At 36.6% G+C, this 20,627-nt stretch overlaps 2 protein-coding genes across 3 annotated transcripts; one reads left to right on the top strand and one right to left on the bottom strand.

Annotated features, from left to right (window-relative positions):
- The first annotated feature begins 1,621 nt into the window (after positions 1-1,621).
- On the top strand, positions 1,622-11,688 carry LOC107773772 (myb-related protein 3R-1-like). 2 transcript variants are annotated; one of them, XM_075245218.1, is made up of 12 exons: positions 1,622-1,949; positions 3,141-3,328; positions 3,570-3,624; positions 4,335-4,392; positions 6,056-6,150; positions 6,253-6,356; positions 7,253-7,381; positions 7,646-9,470; positions 9,904-10,244; positions 10,359-10,473; positions 10,592-10,795; positions 11,394-11,688. In XM_075245218.1, the coding sequence occupies exons 2-12, from the start codon at positions 3,255-3,257 to the stop codon at positions 11,520-11,522; spliced, it is 3,129 nt and encodes a 1,042-aa protein (XP_075101319.1). In that variant the 5' UTR covers positions 1,622-1,949; positions 3,141-3,254; the 3' UTR covers positions 11,523-11,688. The 2 variants fall into 2 exon arrangements, with proteins under 2 accessions (XP_075101319.1, NP_001312096.1); NM_001325167.1 differs by lacking the exon at positions 1,622-1,949 and having other exon boundaries at positions 3,255-3,328; positions 11,394-11,522.
- A 1,187-nt stretch (positions 11,689-12,875) lies between these two features.
- On the bottom strand, positions 12,876-20,219 carry LOC107773771 (aspartate aminotransferase, cytoplasmic). The gene is made up of 12 exons (XM_016593198.2): positions 19,953-20,219; positions 19,366-19,437; positions 18,207-18,268; positions 18,044-18,127; positions 17,307-17,406; positions 17,076-17,196; positions 15,800-15,963; positions 15,533-15,670; positions 14,816-14,937; positions 14,580-14,674; positions 13,613-13,733; positions 12,876-13,273 (listed from the first exon to the last, which is right to left on the bottom strand). The coding sequence occupies exons 1-12, from the start codon at positions 20,133-20,135 to the stop codon at positions 13,189-13,191; spliced, it is 1,347 nt and encodes a 448-aa protein (XP_016448684.1). The 5' UTR covers positions 20,136-20,219; the 3' UTR covers positions 12,876-13,188.
- Between the last annotated feature and the right edge of the window lie 408 nt (positions 20,220-20,627).

Below are 20,627 nucleotides of genomic sequence, written 5' to 3'. Positions count from 1 at the left end.
AAATAATAGGCTCAATGCCCATTGTAAGGACAGTCTTTTGGACATTAAAGAATATATTCTAACACAACATCTTGATACTATTTTTCTCTCTCTAGCTTGTTGGTTTTATCATTATTGTGCCCGGAGACTCTGTCCTAGGGCTCTTCAGCTCTATGGTTTCATCTGCATTTTAGGCTAAGTATTTGGCATCCAAATTGATTAATTCATCACTTCTTTGGGTCAGATTAATCCATCTGTCTAGAAACCACGAACAAATTCAATTGTACCAATTTTCGGGTAAACATTCATATAATTTCATTAAAATATGAGCTGGTATAATTTTACTTCGTTGTACAAACGTATTCATCGTGCATAATGTCTAATATTTGAAGATCTTTACACAAATTTTCTATTAGATAAAGTTTTCGTCTTGCATAATACTTAAGATTTAAAGATTAATCATTAGTGTCTTACATTACTTTCAAGGGAGCGATACTTTTTCTGGTGAAAGTTTAGACACAAATCTTTGCTAATTTAAGCGTTATATCGCTAGTAAGAGACTGCAATCTATGAAACAAGCTAAAATTACATAGTTCTTCCATCGATCTTGAAAGATTTTATTTTTAGTAGCTTTAAAATGTGTGCTTTAATAATAAATCTTTGTAGTTTAGTTATGGATATTTCAATAATGTATTAGATTTTTTAAATATTTAATTAGTGAAATATGCATATCTTTTGAGATTCTAAATTTGAATAATTTTTTTATCTTTTATATGTAACAAAAAAAAATAAAGTAATTAATTTTTGGATAATTATTTCTTATAATAGTCAAAAATTATTTATACTTCAAATATTGTTATAGATGTATAATAATTATTCACTATAAAAATTAAAAAATATCGAAACAAACCATGTTATTATAAAAAAGTTTGATTGTAATTAGCTCGATCCCTCATCTTTCTTTAAAAGTAATTATATTTAAACCATCCAATTCTACGGGACTACTTTTCTACCACAGTGCACTATCTTCTAGTAATTCTTTTCGTTTGTTTAGTTTTTTTTTTTTTTTAAAAAAAATTTAAATTAAACAATTAGTCCCCTTTAAACTTGTAGCAGTTTATATCTTAATAATGACCATATACACACGTCGTGTATGCTACGGCTTCTAAGCGATTAAATTTTTCTTTGAAAACATTAAATTTCAAAATGTTGGAGAAGTAAAACTTTGGGAAGTATACGTTTTTTTATGGTGAATATGTATTTTAAAAAGAATGATACTTTTTTCGTATTTTGATATAATTAACGTTAAACTTCATATTTTGTGATTTCTAGCTACTAATATTTATTACTTGTTTTATACAAAAAGTTTCAATTTTTTTAATTTTTTAAATTCTATGCACGGTCAAAAAATGATATATAAACTGGGAGGGAGGGAACAATCTTATAAATTGGCATTTCTTGGAACTAAATTTAGTTTCTTACTAAATCTAGCCTCCTTGAAAAAAGAAAAACAAAAAAAGAGTTGCCTTGCCTGCTTTTTAAAAGTGAAAAAGAGAGGAAATAGCAAAAGCAGGTAGCAGGTAAAAACTTGCCCGTTAACATTGACAAAATTTGAAAACTTACCAAAAATAAAACCAATCATACGGCTGAGATTACTTTACATACAAATCATCCACCGTTGACCAGTCCCAAATGAGTTTTTGAAACCTTAAAAACCCTATACTCCGCCCTCCCTTAACATTTGAATTTCCTAAGAGACCGTTTTTCTCATTATTTTCTTCAAACAACACAACACACCCACTTCTCTTTCTCTCTCTAGACTAGACTTTCTCTGTCTAAATTTTAATCAGTGCATTTGCAGATCTTACAAGTTATCTCTGAATTTTTGTCCTTTTTGTATTTGGGATCTGCAAATGTGCTTTGTTTTTATTACTCCATTGGTTTTCTTGGATTTTTTGAAGCTGAGTTCGGTAAGTGCACTTTTTTACTATCTTTTTTTTTTTTCTTGAAAAATTTGATGGTTAATTGGTTTTCTTTAATTATCTCTTCTGGGTTTGATTGATTTGTTAATTAATGATTTCTTGGGTATTTGGGTATGGAAAAGTTTGAATCTTGATTTTGTGAAAAGTTGTATCTTTGAACCCTAATTTGATTTTTATTTTAAAAATTACACCTGAATTAATAAGGAAACCAATGAGTTTGATCAGATTCTTTTTGTTGGATCATTTTAGTAATTTCTTATTCTTGATCTTTCTTGAAGTTGCTGTCGATTTTGCTGATTTTGTTTAGTGTATTCTTTACCTAAATTTGTGTGTTTAATTCTTACTGAACCCTCAATTTATGATTTGTGACGTCGATGATAATGCAGATTTTATAGATTTTGGCTTTCACTTTTTCAGTTTGAAGGAAGCTGACTATAGTTATTAGGAGAGATGCGGCTTTACTTTGTTTTAGTATTTGTGCATAGGTGATTTTTGAAATTTATTAATCAAGAGAAGAAAATTGAAAGGGGCTAAGAATTAAATTTCAGTATTAATTTAGGCCTCAAAGAAAGACAAAAAGAATTAAGATTAATGAGTTGACAGCAAAGTTTTAAATTCAGTTCAACTGTTACAACCTAGTTTATTAAAACTTATCATTTCACATTAAATTGTATGCTATATTCTCTTGTTTCTGATCATGACACCCAAAAGGATAAGCTGATTGTATAATATTCATTGACCCCACATGGCTTAGAATACTTGAATGGTATGTGAGGAGGGTGGACGTTTTCTATGCTTTCGTCGATTCAGTAGGAATTCATATGCTGGATTTTCTTTCCTTTGTTTGTTCGAATTTCTTGCTTTTCATTTAAATAAACTTCATGTGAAATGGATTCTTTAGAACTATATACAATTAGGACATTGCACAATTTGAACAACATAACGTTAAAAGCTAGTTTACGTCCAAAACTATAAGAATTAGCATCAAACATGCTTAATTGCTGAAATTGGGACTTCTGGTTTGTTCATGAAAGAGCAGATGTGGCATAATGATAAATGAGGCAGTCGAGGCCTCTTTGAATGGTTATTATTTCTTTAATAGTTATCTCATGCTTTTTAGCAACCATGATGTTGTTGTTTTTGCTCTAATCTGAGCCATGAATTTTATTATGGAATCAGGTAGGAGATCCAACATCTTAGGGTGGCATATAATGAATTGGAGAAGACATTCTGGAGAGAATTATCAACCTTTGGGTGGTGGGTTATGCAGATTTTCCTTTGTGTCAAACAACCATGGAAAGTGATAGAATAAGCACTCCTTCAGATGGCACTAGCAGTAGTCTCCAAAGAGTTCGGCCTTTGCATGGGTAATTTTCAAAGCACTGGACCATTGCTTCTTTCATACCATATATTTTGAGTGCCACTATGTGATTTTGTGCACTTTCTTTATCGAACTGCTATATTACACAAACCCTTCAGTCTTTTAGTGGATAGCGCATGACAAGGCTATTGAGATGATTTTGAGAAAGATTACTAACTTCAATAAATCTCACTCGAATAGCGTGTCGAATATTGAACTACCCTCTCATCTGGTGCTAATATTAACAGGAGAACTAGTGGTCCTACGAGACGTTCAACAAAGGGGCAGTGGACTACTGAAGAAGTAAGTGGGCACTTCCTCCATCGAAAAAAAAGTCAAAATTTCTTGCATTCAAGCTATTCTTTATTTATTTCCTTTCATTTTGGTAAGCAATGGATAGTTACTTTTTTTAATGCATGTGCTTTTCCTTTTTGTTCTTTTTCCTTGCTAAAATTTTCTTTTCCTCTGTTGGGAGAGGGTGGTAATACGTTCCTAGTATAGACATACAAACTTGCGTGTGTGCGTTGTAGCTGCTGAGCTCTCAAAACTTCTTTTGTTCTTGCATTCCAAATATCACATATGATGCTGGCAGGCATAGCGAAACATATGGGCCTGATTGTTTTTGTCCATTTTCCTACCTAGCAGCGGCAGATAGCCTCCTTAACTTGTATAAATATAGCCCAAAAATATCTGGTTCCCCCTTTTCTTCGAAGGGTCTATAGCTATTTCTCACGATCTATACATTCAACGGTACTCAATTTGAATCTACATGATAGTAAGGATTTAATTTGATTGAGAAGTCACTATGTAGAAAGAACGCTAGTAGTGTCCTATGTGGTAGATGCCTATTGATTGGACATCTTAGTTGAAGTTTTATATGCATTAGTTCCTGACTTCTAAGGTTCCTTCTGAAATCCCTAGGTTTCGATTTTCATTTTCTACATATAGTATGACCAATTTCAGTACCTTTTGTTTTATATAGTCGTAACAATACAAATCCTTTTCTCTTTCAGGACGAGATCCTACGCAAAGCTGTCCAACGTTTTAAGGGCAAAAACTGGAAAAAAATAGGTAAAGTACTGCATCATCCTGTTATTTAACAGCATAATGTGCCTGACATTCATGGCCTCATGGGGCATGCTGCTGATCTTTCACCTTTAACATATGATGCTGATGGTAAACGCCATCTCTCTTCCACTTTAACAGGACTGGCTCTGCCGGTGGAATAATAAAAATATGGAATTTCTAAGTGGATTGCTTGAGTTATACAGTCAGAAAGCTGATGTGTTGTTTTTACTATAGTGTGAGTTTATCTGAATGAGTGGTCACTTTACGGCCGTATGAAATAGAAGTTATTTATCAGCTTCAGTAAACTGCCAGTTTCTCTTAGGCTTTTGTCATACGAGCAGAACTGTTTCTCTAATTAGCTTACATTCAAGCCCTTTCAATGATGTGTGCACTAGTGCTCCTCCTTGTTTTGACCTGCTATAATGTGCTAAACCATAATTTCAGGATGAAAGACCTTATTTACATTTATGCTTAGTGTCAACATATACTTTGCGTTAAAAGAAAAAGTCAAACGTAGTTCACGAAATAAAGGTCCAAACTAGGGCTGCTATTCGATGTGCAAGACACAATTAGTGGACATTTCAAGATGGACTAAGTAAATTAACGTACAAGTCTCTGAGAAATGCTGGCCAAAAGCATACTCTTGGTTCACTTTGGTTCCTTCTCATTTTGGTCAAACCTGCAGAAATCAACATTTACTTTGAGTTGAAAGAGTTGGAAGTTGATCATAGCTCAAGAATAAGACCTTGTGGTCCTCTTTGGGAGGCTGTTTTCTTTTCAGGAATAGGATATGGTGTGTTTATATTTGTGGAGTTCTTTCGGATTCATCACAGGAATCTACTCAAGGAAGCTTTTAAAGACAAAACTTTTCATATTCCAAGAGTGAAATAGAGTGTTCACTTTTAACTTATTTTACGGTTATTTTACTTCTCTATCCCACAACATAAAATAAAAAAAAACATCTCGCTTCTCTTTGGTCCTGGGTCAGTACAAAACAAATCCCCCTCCTTTCAGCCTTTTCTCCCATGAAGTTTCTCCGCAATGCTAGTTTTCTCATAACAGGTTTTAAAGCAACAGTTAACTCGTTGCTTCCAGATTGTTCTCCATTTGACATTAAGTACACATTCATTATGTACATCTTAATAGTAGTACTTAGTTGAAGTAAACCTTGTCGGTTTGGAGCAACTCTAACCTGATAGCTCAGAGATTTGTTGTCATTGTCTTCTGCATCAAATGTTCAATTGGTCATTTTCCCCTACTTCTTCTGCTCATATTTTCAATCATAGTATCCATATTTGATAAGAGGAAGCAGCTGGTAGTCACATATCTCCTAGCTCAATTAATGAATAAATTGATTGAACTGAGTTAGAGATGTTCTAGTTAAATGAGTTGGTCTTCCCAGTTTGTCGGGAAACAAAACCTTTCTCGCTATCATTTTCTGTAGAAATGTTTTGCTGTATTCATTTTTTGAGGCATTGGAGTCTCTCCCTGTTATAACTTATAATATATGCTATGTTTGAATCGGTTAACTTACAATTGCATTTGAAGTTTTATGACACACCCAATTGTTATAGCAGAAACTATTTGACATAAAATCAGCTTACTGCTACTTCAGCATTAAGGGCATGAAGTTGAAGTACTGATCTGAGAAATTTACTCCATGCAGCGGAATGTTTTAAAGACCGGACTGATGTACAATGCTTGCACCGGTGGCAGAAAGTTCTTAATCCTGAACTTGTCAAAGGTCCATGGTCTAAAGAGGTAAGTTTCATATGCTTGCATAATATGTGATTATTCTGGAACACTCGACATCCATGTCCTTTATATTGCTAATAACTATTTTACTTTTTGACTTACTTGCAGGAGGATGAAGTAATAGTTGAATTAGTTAAGAAATATGGCCCCAAAAAGTGGTCCACCATCGCTCAACATTTGCCGGGACGTATTGGAAAACAATGTCGAGAAAGGTAAGCAAGTAGTTGATTCTTTTGTTTCCTAAATGGTATATGTATCGCTCTTCTTTTTTCACTTTGTTTAGTGTCAATTTTCTCCAAATTTCTGCTCTGAGTACGAGAGTTTGTGTGAGGCAGCTTGTGGGATTTCAACTTCCTAATTCTTCCTAACTTGTTTAATTCAGTTTAAATGAGAAATCTACACTCCTAGCAACTCTCTTAACCTCATAAGATGCCCCCGTATGCAGCCATCTCGCAATGAACATTAAGTTTTGTAACGAACTTGATTGCTGTTTTCCCATTCGAACCATTTTCACTAACCGCTAGATGCTATTCATCAACTTATACTTTGACAAGTCTCCACAATGGCATGATAAGAGGCATCTTGTCTTTCCATAGAAGAATATTTGTTTTTTCATGGAACTTCGCCCTTGGCACTACATATGTCCTTAGATCTCATAGGAGTTTTCTGGTGTCATTTGTCTTCTATTTTCTTTTAGCATAATTGAAATTGCAGGTGACTGTTTGTAGCCGAGCGTTGTCCTTGTTTGTAACGGTAGCTTTAGTACATGACTTGGTGTCATTTGTGTATTTTCGTATTCCCTGACTTCTGTTGTTATTTGTTGTTGCTTTTGTTTCGGTTTTCTGATTGCAGTACCTAGTGTTAGTTTTGTATTTTCGCTTCGGTTTTCTGATTGGTGTGCTTGTTGTTGTCGGTCTACCAGAAATAGCCTCTCTGCCTTTTTGAAGGTAGGGGTAAGGTCTGCGTACACACTACCCTCCCCAGACCCCACTTGTGGGATTACACTGGGTTTGTAGTTGTTGTTGGTTCTCAAGAATATGAAGCTCTAAATTTTTTTCACTTATATTAGTGAATTTGCTATAATAACTATTAAGAGTGATCTTTCCAGGTGGCACAATCATCTGAATCCTGGAATAAACAAGGAAGCTTGGACGCAGGAGGAGGAGTTGACTCTGATTCGTGCCCATCAAATTTACGGGAATAAATGGGCAGAGTTAACGAAGTATTTGCCTGGAAGGTACTTTCAAGCTGTTGGCCACTCTCTTTTATAGAACAAGAGTTTGTTTTGGTCTATGTTACTCGGACTCTTCAAAAATGTTGTTGGGTGCGTGTCGGATCCTCCAAATTTAGTGCATTTTTGAAGGATCCGACACGGGTGCGACAACACTTTTGGAGAGTTCGAGCAACATAGGTTTTGGTTCCATTTTCTTTTTAAGCTGTCATCACTGAGCATTCCTACACTATTCTTTATGACATGTAAAGACTTTGCTACAATTTTCAGGACAGATAATGCAATAAAAAATCACTGGAATAGTTCCGTCAAAAAGAAATTGGACTCGTATTTGGCATCAGGTTTACTTGCACAGTTCCCTGCTTTGCCTAATGTCAACCGTCAGAACCAATCAATCCCTTCTTCGGCGAAGTTGCAACAGAGTAGTGAAGATGATAGTGTTCGTAAAGAAGGAACCGAAATGGAGGAAGCTTCAGAATGCAGTCAAGGGTCAAATCTTGCTGGCTGTTCCCAGTCTACAAGTGACATGGGCAACAAATTTGTACATACAAGAGAGGAGGGCAAGTTGCTGGAGGATTCAAATTATAGGAAGGACCCAAGCTCCAGTTCAGCACCATGCTCTGAATACTATACCCCAGCCTTTGAAGATATTACCTTTTCAATGGCAGAAGTGCCTAGTGAACTTGACGAATCCAAGCTCCTGGAGCATACCTTCTCACATGACTGGGCAGCATCCATTGGAAAAGAATGGCAGTTTAATCCAGATGACATACCTAATATTTCTCCGCTGGAGTTGATGCAGGATTCTTCAGGGCTCTTCATGCAGTGTTTAACTGGTAATGGGAATCACGATATGGTTACCTTTCCACAGCAAAATGCAGTGAAGTTTGAAACGACTAATGTCGGGAGCATGGTTGTGGGTTTTGATAAGCCCAATGAGATGTTTACCTCTGTGGAGGGTTGCAGGATGGTATACCCTGAGGCAGGAATTCCACAATACATTCCCTCTGAAGCTGGTACGAACGGTGCTGATGAAACTGCAGATTCTTTGATTTGCCAATCATCGAACTATCAGATCTCTGAAGGTGGAAATATGTCTATAGAGAATTGCAACCCTCTCTGTTCAGATGTTATGGGAACTTCATCCGGCCAACCATTTTCCATTCCTTCACAGTTTTCTTCAGAGCAAAGCTCACTCATGTTTGGTACTGCCGCAAATCAGTTTCATAATCCATTGCAGGGAAACCCAGCACAGGAGTCCCACACAAGTAACTCTGATGGTTTTCTATATCCCTTTGAATCTGGTACTCCTTGTGACAACATAATGGACGATCCTCTCCTGGAAGAGCAACTGGATCAAACTAAAGATTCTCTACAGCTAGTTTCTGTCAATGATTTTCGCACAACTCCTTCAAATACTATTCAAACATGTCCATTGGTGAACGAAAATTCGAGCATACCAGTAGAGCAGAAGGATGGAGGAGCCTTATACTATGAGCCTCCTCGTTTTCCGAGCTTGGACATTCCATTTTTCAGTTGTGATCTTATACAATCTGGTACAGATGCACAGCAAGAGTACAGCCCTCTTGGCATCCGCCAGTTGATGATGACTTCTGTGAACTGTCTTACTCCATTTAGGCTGTGGGATTCACCATCTAGAGATGGAAGTACAGATGCCGTCCTGAGAAGTGCTGCCAAAACTTTCACCAGCACACCTTCTATATTAAAGAAGCGACACCGTGATTTGGTGTCACCTTTGTCAGAAAAGAGATGTGAAAAGAAGCTTGGAAGTGATTTCCGTCAAGAATCATTCTCTGATCTGTCTAAGGATTTTTCTCGACTAGATGTTATGTTTGACGAGGCTGCAAATGAAAAAGCAACAAAGTCTTCTCTAACTACGGATCAAACATTGGAACTTGAAGCTTCATCTGAAGATAAAGAAAACATAAATCCAACTGAAGATGGAAGTAAGGAGGAGGACAAGGTACGTAATGGACTTTCCAACGAGAGACAGTTAGATGGAGGTGAAGTTCACTATAAAGAGAAAGGAACAAGGGAGGGCACAAAGGGTGGAGCCAATAGTGCAATTGGAAAGGTGAGTTGAGTCATATTTTTTTCCTTTGGCACCACTTTGTGTTTTCTGAGAATGGTGGTGGTGTCAGTATTTAGCATTACCAATCGATTTTAAATATCCGAAAATAATTTAATGAAAAATTTATACAACCAAAAAACTGGTGCTCTATGTTGAGAAAGTCCTTCCTTTCGGTTCACGCATCTTGACTGTCTGTGTTTCCTTTGTTTCCATTATTCTTAACGTGCTGGTGCTGTAGTCTTATATTGTTGTTGCAAGATACTGTAACATCTTGTTTATAGTCAATCTAATTTTCGGTTGATGCTTAAATTCATACACAGTTTTAATATGGTTATGACAACCGAATGTTTATTCGGATATGTTCGTAAGACCCGATCAAATTATTAGACAGAGAATCCTTTAATTGGATATAACTTTTATGCTCTGCTTGTTTCAGATAAAACAACCTTCTGGAGTTCTGGTTGAACTGAACGCAAGTGACCTGTTCTTCTCTCCTGATCGTTTTGGAGCCAAGTCTGGTAGAGCTACATATCTCAGCAGTAAAGCTCTAGGAAATCAGTACGCTAGACGACTCGAAGCTGCATCAAATCAAGGTTCTGTTTCATCTTCATTTGAGACTTCATGTTTTTCTGTTATTTGCTCTCCTCGTATACGTGGAAAGAAAGACGGAAGTAGTTTTATCATCACTACATCAATGCAATCTGCTCCAGCACCAACAGCCTTGGACAACTCAGCTGAAACTTCAGGAAATGGAGTTGGCGCGGAGACTGTAAGCATGTAAGACCGTTGAAGCATTTTACCCTATGCTTTCTCCTTTGCTTTCTCTTCATCCTTTCCACGTTGCATTTCTGGGCCTGCAAATTTAATTGCCATTGATCCTATTCATATCAGATCTGGAGAAACGCCTTATAAAAGGAGTATTGAATCTCCTTCAGCTTGGAAATCTCCATGGTTCATCAACTCTCTTCTGTCAAGCCCAAGACTTGATAATGAACTTAATTTTGAGGTAAACAGGATTTTGTAAATTACATTATATGTTCTATTGCGTGACTAATATCTTTATGTTTGCTCTTTTAATATGTTGAAATTCCATGCTCATACTTAACTACTTTGAAACTTTGTAGGATCTTGCACTGTTTATGAGTCCAGGTGACAGAAGCTATGATGCTATTGGATTGATGAAGCAATTGAGTGAGCAGACTGCAGGGGCATTTGCAGACGCACAGGAGGTCTTGGGAGGTGAAACTCCAGAGTCAATCCTACGGGGGAGGAACTCCAAAAACCAGAAAGCAGATGAAAATCATTCACTTTTGTCTGCAAATGTTATGGTATGTCCAATCCCATTGTCGTGCGCAGCAACGGACAAACTTTTATCTCCTACGCTAATTCATTTGTGTTTTCAGATATAGTAACCATGCAGTTTTTGAGAATTTTAACATCACTTTTCCTCATCGGTTTTTATTTAAAAAAAACTCCGTAAAAATGAAATTGAAGGAAAATACTGTTATTCGAGCAGAAATAATAATATACCCCCTTTTTTCCACTTTACATGACACTATTTCCTTTTTCATTGTACCAAAAGGATGACACCTTTCTATATTTGAAAATAATTTGACTTTAAAATGTCATGGCAAGTTTAAGACTACAAGCTCTAAGGGTACTTTCAATATGTGTCGAGCGTCTCTTTCTTTCTTAAACTTCGTGCCTAGTCAAACACCGCCATATAAAATGAAAATAAGGCATTTAGATTAGAGTAACAGCTTTCTTGTAGTTTCCTGGTCTTTCTTAATATAACATGTTCAAAGTTTCTCAGCATAAGTGGACCTGAAGCATGAAAAATTAGGAAGCTGCTCATCTGTAAATTCCTATTCAAGAGAGTTATTGTAACTGAAATTTATAACTTTCCTATTATCTGTTCATTTGCAGAGTGAGAGGCGTACTCTTGATTTCAGTGAATGTGGATCACCTGGAAAGGGAAAGGAAACTGAAAATTTTTGCACGAGCAACAACAGCTTTTCAAGTCCTTCCTCCTACCTATTGAAAGGCTGCAGGTAGCAGCAAGTCCTTTCAAGGTAGAACTTGTCGCTGTAATATATATATAAGATCGATATACCTGTGTGTATTTTTTTATTTTTTGGCCTTATATACAAATACTTGTCCAATTGTTTGTCAAAAGATATGGATTAGATATGATTATTTCATTTAACATTATTTTGCTCAACTCCATTTGCTAAATAAGGAAACCAATTTGTACAAGCCTTTCTTGAAGCTTCATTTTGCAAGAGGCATGATAGTATGGTATGTATACCCTGGGGAGAAAATAAGGATAGCGGCGTAGAATTTGTGAGATTGCTTTGGTTATGGTTGGATAATACTTAAAATACAGTAGTGTTTTGCCATGTGTCATTTTAGTGCAAGTTTACAAATATATGGGGTTGATCACTGTATGGTGCCTATCTTAGAGGTAAAAGGTGATAAATTCATTACTAAGTGCAAGATGTAAAAGTAGACCCAGCAGAGCAGCAACTGAATGTAGAGTTGCAGCATTCAGAGGTTCGGTGTTCAAATGCCTCCGTTACCTATCAAATAACGCCGCCACTGACCACTGTAAACGTTCTTATTCCTTTTCATAGATATATATCGGGAAATATGGCTAGCAGTTTACTTTGATAGCCCAGATGGCCCCAAATACTTTCAATGCTCGTAGCAGCCAAGTTCACGAATCCTTCAACAAGCAAGACGTGAATCAGAAAGGCCGACTAGAATTACTCCCTCCCTTCACTTTTAGTTGTCCAGTTTTGACTTTGTACCCCCCTTTAAGAAAATAAACAAAGTATGTATTTTACAATTTACCCATAATTTGGGAAATAAGTAGTTAGGGTAAAATAACTCTTGATTTGCTAAAATGGACAAATAAAAGTAAAAATATATTTTTAATATAGTGGATATTTAAAGTCAACGGAGGGAGTATTAACCAACTCATCAGTCCTATGAAACTTCCAATTCCAATATGTCCAATCGTTTTCATATGATTGTTCCAGAAAGCTATTTCAAAAGAGTGAGTCTACTTCTTTCGATGGAGGTGAAGAAAGAGAAGACAAGCGGAAGCGAAAAGAGGTACTTGTCTATTGAATCAACTATTTAGTAGGCGAAAAGAAAAGCTTGGGTTAAGCACATTGCCTTAAGAACAATTTTATCCATCAATGGCAGCTATACGAGATAGCATTGGTTTATACCTTAGGAACAAACAGAACAGGAATAATGGACCTAAACAGAACAAGGCGAATGAAGTTCCCCGATGTTTCAACTAATGCAGACTATTCAAAATACTACTGTTGAAGCGCACACGCGCATACTCGTTATAGAATGTGTCAATGCTGGGAGATAAGCTTAACTAAGATAAGATGATAATTAAATGTGTTTTAACTTTCATTAAAACAAGAGAAATTGGTAGTAACAGTTGTACGTAACAGATTATTAAAGAGGATTGCTACATTAAACAAAAACTGTTTATTCTAGTTCTAGTTATTACAAATATAGGTTTATCTCAAACTCCAACTTAGGAGGAAACCACTTATTACGCTTCAACCACCATATACCCGCAAAGAGAGGGAATTGCAATCGAATTTACTTGAACAACAGAAGATACTCGGTCAACCAGAATGATAGCAGCGAACAACTCAGAAGAACCGGAAGGAAACAGTAGTAGGCAGTAACAAACTCAACGAGCTCGAGCAACAGCAGCATGTATGGCATCTGCTAGATGTGGAACTGTCCTGGAGCTCAGACCTGCCATACTGATGCGTCTGCAAAATGAAATATGTGATGTATGTCAAAGGCTTTGGATTATCTGATATCCTAAGCTTAATTGAAGTTGCCACAATTAAATACAAACTTAGAAAGAACCATGCTCTAGAAATGTTCATTAGTACCGCCACATTTCTCTTAGCGAACATCAAAGCTAAGGTAGCAAGAATACTACAAGAAAAGAACAAACTGACGGCTGATAAGATTTTAAATCCCTTCCCTCTTTCTGTTTTACCATCCGAGCTTACGAGGTAATAAAATCACATATCAGATGTAGGGGGGACATGGTAGTCTGATATGACATATACAGAACTTTGTGCTAAGAAATGACACATTACCCATCTGATGTCATGTAGATGTGGTACTCTTTGGTCATGAAGGCAACTTGCTCTGAGTTAAGTCCCGTGAAAGTAAACATTCCAATCTGCTTGATAATGTGACTCCAGTCACCAGGTGTACCTGCCAATCAATTGAAGTCAATAGAAATAGATATCTTGTTCATGCAATGCTTGACCTTTAAGCCGACTAAAAAATGCCCGACTTGCCCATCAATTCATGTAAATAGTAATAGGTATCCTATTCATGCAATGCTCGACACTTGCATTGATTAAAGAATGCCTGACACTGAAGAAAGGAGTTGACGACATGAGACTTTGTCTATTGCCAATTTATGAAGACATGATGATTCTAACACCTGATGTGCCAAAATGGAAGTTTCCAATGACATTTTTTTGTAACACAATGAGGACAACGTCCAAATCACAAACTTTAAGGGGAATGCTGAAAGAATGCAACCTATCAGGAAAAAATCTGATCCAACAATTTTTCTTTATTGGGGGATAGTTTCTTGCCTGATCCAACAGTTCATGTCCCCAAAAGGATCGTGCAAGGGACATCTTTGGGGATGGTTTTCCAAAGGTAGAGAATCCAGTCAGAGCCAAAGTTAAGAGGTGAATTACCTAAGAAGTTGATGAAAGCACTAAGAAGGATCGAGATGTATTAAGATTTGGAGAAATGTTTGAATTTGTCGAATTCCATGTTTTGTTTGCTTAATCTTTTTCCTTCGTTAAGCTTTCATTCAGGAGAGTCAGCTGTGAAGATTGGTCCTTTTCATCAATTATCTAGACAAATGAGCTGGAACGAGTTGCAGCATATTTTATATGTAGAAGTATACGCCACGAACATGTAGCATTTATAATGACACTTGAACCGAAATTATCAAAAATGAGAAAAATATCCGAAGTCGATGCAGCAAGAAACATGTAATAAGAGCACGCATACGTGAAAATAATGCAGCAAATTTACCTCTAGCACGTAAAGCATCAAATAATTGCTGACGCATTCTGATGATTCTATCAGCCATTGCTTTCAGCTCAAGGGTCCATTCATGGTACATGTTTCTGCAGAAATTTAGTGATTTATTTTGCAGAACAATGACTAAACATAATTTTTGATCATACACTGGATTCTATCATATAGAAAGAAAGGAAATGGCTTTTTTGGGGTCCCAAGAAGCAATTTCCTGATGGTTGATATATTACCTGTCTTTAAGGATTGTGGCAACTATTGACGCACCATGGATGGGCGGATTGGAATACATTGGCCTAATCACCAACTTCAGCTGGCTCTCAACTCTGCTCGCCACATCAGCATTTCTGCAGACCTACAGATTCGAGAAAATTTTGAAGAATTATATCTGTCAGCAGAGTTTAACTGAGGGTTCAGAACTATATCCTTCAATTTTTTTCATTTGTGTGATAAACTACACTATATGCATAACTGTGTGACAAACAACACCATATGACATGCAAAGTGCCTGTTATAACAGGCTCTTTATTCATTCTTGAGAAATTAAAAACTTTTTATGCCTCAGGATGAAAACAAGGGCAACCCAGTGCACTAAGCTCCCGCTATGTGCAGGGGTCCGAGGAAGGGCCGGACCACAAGGGTCTATTGTACGCAACCTTACCCTACATTTCTGCAAGAGGTTGTTTCCACATCTCGACCCCGTGATATAAAATAATTTATATGTGATGTCCAAGGCTCACAGTTATATATTTGGAAGTAAGCTATATAAGCTTTAACAGTTCATAACTACCAAATTTTAAGATCACAAAAGAACACTATGAAAACAGTAAGACAGTTCATGCATCATGAGAATCAATCTGAGAAAAATAAAGGTAATGCAACAAATGAACAACTGGAGATATAAATTTTCAGAAACAAGGCACAGTTGTCCTTTGTCCTTTGAGACATACGATGCTTAGAGCTCCGACACGTTCACCATAAAGCCCCATATTCTTTGCATAACTTTGAGCAACAAGTACTTCACCTCCATCTGCGACAAACATGCGAACAGACTGTGCATCTGTATCTAGGCTTCCACTGGCAAAGCCCTAGAATATCAAAGTTTGAATATCAAGGTTAATTGACATATACTGAATAAACCGCCTCACTTTTAAATGCTCATACAGCAACAACTCCAACAGCCAAAGTGCTCTGAACATCTGTTGATGATTTCTTACCTGATATGCACTATCAAAGAAGGGCAACAATCCTCTTGATCTCATCAATCTCCTAATTTGCTCCCACTGATCAATGGTTGGATCAACACCAGTGGGGTTATGGGCACAAGCATGAAGTAGCACTATCGCTCCCGATGGAGCAGATCCAAGGTCTTCCAACAAACCTGTCATGTATGAAAAATAAAGTTCTTGTAAACAAGTCGGCGACATGCGAAGTTGTGAACACAAGCATGAAAGGTTAAGTGTCACGTGTCATACTTTTAGATGTAAAAGTTGTGTTAAAATTAAAGTTAGTCATTCGGATTTAAACGTATGGATTGTATTTTATCAAGTAATCCATTTATTTTCGTCCACTCTCTTAGTTTCTCACATAGCATTAGAGCATCCATGATCTTGTGGAGACCTAAATAGATTTTGTCTTTCAAAGAGTCTCCCAGCCACAATTCACTTTCTTATGATAGTTCTACAATTCGAGCCTTTCCAGTGACCATTCTGATGGCACCACTTCTCTTTATTCTGACTGACTGCTGTCACAACATCAAGCCTTCTTTCCAGTGACTGTTTCAATCTCTGACTCGTTTCTATGCATCAGCATTCGATAATCCTTCTGGTACCACTGTGCCTCTTTCAGATGGTGTTTCCCGGCCCCTCTCCAATGGCCTTTTAGTGGCACCTCCTCTATTTGACCCGCATTATTGAATTTCTTCCTCCTATTCTTCCGACCATTGTGGTTGCAGTAATTTTTTCCAAGAACATTTTGGCAACTGAATTTTTTTTTGACAAGATTCCAGGACTTGTTTGGTTACTTTTCTATGTTATCAGCTATTCCCACCTTTGGTTCCGTGCGACATTAGAATGTCAATCTTTTTCCTTCTTTTTTTTGATAAGGTGTTAAAAAGTCAAAATGTTAAGAGCTAATGTCAAATGCTGATGTTAGTTGGTCCCTAATATGTTAAATTAGGCGTTTGTTGCATTCCATTATTATCAAGTTATATCTCCATCTCTCTGCTCTTATTTCCTCGCAGAAAAAAGGTATAAAGAAAAAGCATAGATGATGACGGATTTACAAGTTTGCTGGATTACAATGCAATCAATCAAGTGAAACCATCTATCCACAACTTGATTCAGACTTGTGATAATTTGTAATCAAATACCAGAATAAGACTAAAAGAACATCCATCATCCTGGAAGAGAGTAATAGGAAACAGCATGGCCATAGATATCTAATGGGACAATATCCCGTTACATCATTATATTGAAGGGAAGTGTTTCATACCTTGAAAATTGAGTCCACGAGTTGCTGGATCATAGTAGCGGTAACTCTTTACTGATAACCCAGCTAAAGTGAAAACTTTTGGGTGGTTTCCCCATGTTGGTTGGGGAATATAAATAGTGCGCTGCAGGAATGGTTACATCAAGGTCAATTCAACTTTGAAGATTGTTTACCCACGAAGGCTAAGAAAACGAAGGAGAGTGAAAGGTAGGTTAAGAAGACGTAGCAGTTTACTTGATGATAATGTCGAGCCAAAAATTCAGCTCCAACCCTCAATGAGCCTGTGCCAGACAAGCACTGCACAGTTGTTACTCTGTTCTCTTGAATAGCAGGGCTGTACCAAGCAAAGAAAGTAAGAGCTCGTAAGGACCACAGGTAAAAGAGGAATTAAAAATGTGAAAATTGAAGTATATTAACAACTCTCCTTTAACATAAATGTATATGAAGCAAGTCAAAGTTTAAGCTGGCCTAAAAAGATTACATAGAACATCTGGAAGATCTTGCAAACGCATAAGATAAATTTAACATCTGACAGCTCTAGACAGCAATCATACACTTCACCACATGCATCAAGAGTTGCCTGCTTTACACGCTAATCAAAGAGACACTACCCAAATTTCAAAACAACATGTACAGATATTATCACATAAATCAGATCACCAGAATGCGACCACACAGAAATTATGAGTAGAGTTGAGAGAAACCAACACTACGGCAGTAACATGTATGCAAGTGAACAGCATTTTCATGAATAACTGACACGTGGAATGGCATGGATGGGATGGGAAGTTGGTTTTAAAAAAACGTGAGCAAATGTTAATAGATGCTTCACAAAGATCTACCAAGCCATCAAACACTTGGAATGGAGCCTTATTATCTGAAGATATCATCCTATGCAACAGGAAAATACATGCTTTATCTCCCTGCATATCTTATCAGCAACACTATACAGAGAACAGGAACTTTTATACCTGTCGGCGCCAAGTATCAGCTTAGCACTCAATTTATTGAAGTCTGCCAGTCCAGTAATAGATAGGTACTCTTTAACGCGAGACCTGCAGAAATCTTGAAGTTTAATCACATAGAATTAAGGAAACATTTTATTCATACTCCATGAAATGGCAACACAAGTACCTGTCATTTACTAGTAGCTGCTCTGCTTGTCTTACAACATTCAAAACAAGCGGTTTTCCTTCCTGATAACCCCACAAAAGGGAGAAAGAAAAAGAAACACGTTAGTTTTATTAGCTGAAACATTTCAATATAGCAACACAAACTGTGGAGCCCCATATTCAACAGTCAGCGAGAAAAACCATCAAGAGATACTTATGAAATTTGAAAAAGAACTAAGTATACACAACTACTAGCCCTTCATCAATAAACCTCCTTCCTCTCCCTCTACCTTTAAGGATTTAAGATATTAAGAAACATAAATTCAGCTAGGAATTTTAATAGCTCCCACTTTACTCTCACAGCCAAATATAGAACTTGTTTTACTCGATTGAAAAATCAACACATCAACTCAAGAGATTCATTGTTTTGAGTCCACATAAGAAAGCTAGCAGATTGCTGAGAGCAATTCACAAAACCCCAAGAAATAACCACCTCATGACAAATTTGTTGATGACCCAAGTTTCTTAACTAACAGGTAAAATGCGATGTAACAAGTTGTGTTTGACAGAGTCTGAGCCAACTAGACTACAAAACATAAGTGCAATCTTCTCTGTGATCTTTTGAACAAAGACACCACAGATCCAAGAATTATCATTTATTACAAGGTGTGAAAAATAGAAATCACAAAGTTCCAAACTAGGTAGATATATCATAAACCGTATGTGTTTGATAGTGCAATGACAGGAATGCGGAAGCTACTTAATTTTCTCACTAATTATGAAAATCAAAGGTAATTTTTTCATATGCGTTACAAGTTATGCAAACGCAGAACATCCAGCCAAGTACTTTTAATATTAAATTTTATCAGTTATGGCAGACCATAATCTTAAACATTTCTCTTGGCAGCACATCAGCCAAACATTAGTACACTACGGCGTCGGATTAACTATATGAAGCCAAAACAACACCACAATCACCAAGACAATCATAATATTTTTTCAATTAACAGAAATGCGTAAATCTGAAGAAACCAAAACACAGATCCATCAGTAAATTTCTTTTTATTCGTGTTTTTGGATTTCAATCAAGGAAATATCAAAAAGGATGATTATCCAGCTACTGATAATAGTGCTCCATCGACGATAATAGCGCAAATACAAAAGCCAAAAAGGATGATCACCTCTGTGCGATATGCACCAACTCCCAAATTCAACTTCATGGGGCTGCTATCTTTATTGTATGCAATAGTAACCTAATAACCAAAACATAACACCAATATGTCACGAAGACTTCAACAAACAATATTCAAATTTCAAAAGAAAAAAGGCAAAGATTATAACAGAAACTAAATCACAGTATATCTCTACATTTAACAACATTTTTGAAGATATCAACACTCGAATTTCTCTTTTTATTCGCTCAATTAATATGTAAACACCATCATTTTTCACTTCTATCAACTTGAAATCGAAATTTCGTAGTGATCGGACTCAAAAAACTGCTTAAATTCGTCATCCATAAGAAAAAAGGAATATTTAATTCAATACGAAGAGAATGAGTATGCAAGCTCTTGCGATTAGCAAATAACACTACAATTCCTCTAAAATTCAGCTTATAACAAGAGAACATTTGATACGGAACAAATGAATATATACAGAACATTTGAGCACGCATATACTTAAATACTTATACATATGTTATGTGAGTGAGTGCGTGTGGATGAAGAGAGAGAGAGAGAGAGAGAGAGAGAGAGAGAGAGAAAGTTACCCCGAGAATAGGATCTTCGGGAGCACGAACGATGTGAGAGAAGACAGAGTTGGTTCCAGCATTTCCAGAGGTAGGAGCAGCGACGATGGAGGTTTCGACGGTGGCGGAGGACGACGGTTCAAGGTGCCTCGCCAAAACACTCAACCTCCGGTCAGCGGACGGTGATTGTTGTGACATGTTCATTTTGGCAGTACGAAACCTTTGCTTGCTACAGTACGCTTTCCTTTTTTTGCAAGTCTATTAGTAAGAATCAATAATCTTGATTCGTGTAATTTCATTTCATCTCATTATATATAGGAGGGAGAGCTAGGGTGACGCGGCGGGTGATGGAATTCGGTGTTATCTGATGACGTGGAAGTTGTGGGACCGGTACTAACTGTCAATTCATGGGAATTTGGGAATTGGGGAGGTGGGCGATAGGCTTAAATTTCCTTGTGGCACGTACTTTAAGAATGAAGGCTTTTTTTTTTGTTTTTTACGTAACCATTTGTTTTTTCTTCCAAGGAAGCTATTAGAGATATTGACAGAAGTATTAACAATAGATAAATTAAAAAAAAATATTTTTATATTAAAAATTATTTATTTATTTAGTACTTTACTCAAAAGATTACTACAGTCAGAAGGTAATATATTCGTCATTAATAACGTGACATTTGATTTTTCAAGTCACAAAAT

This window comes from Nicotiana tabacum, chromosome 23, assembly GCF_000715075.1.
Source record: "Nicotiana tabacum cultivar K326 chromosome 23, ASM71507v2, whole genome shotgun sequence".
In the NCBI taxonomy this organism is placed as follows: Eukaryota; Viridiplantae; Streptophyta; class Magnoliopsida; order Solanales; family Solanaceae; genus Nicotiana; species Nicotiana tabacum.
The sequence above is the reverse complement of the archived record's forward strand: the minus strand, read 5'-3'. Positions and strand labels throughout refer to the sequence as shown.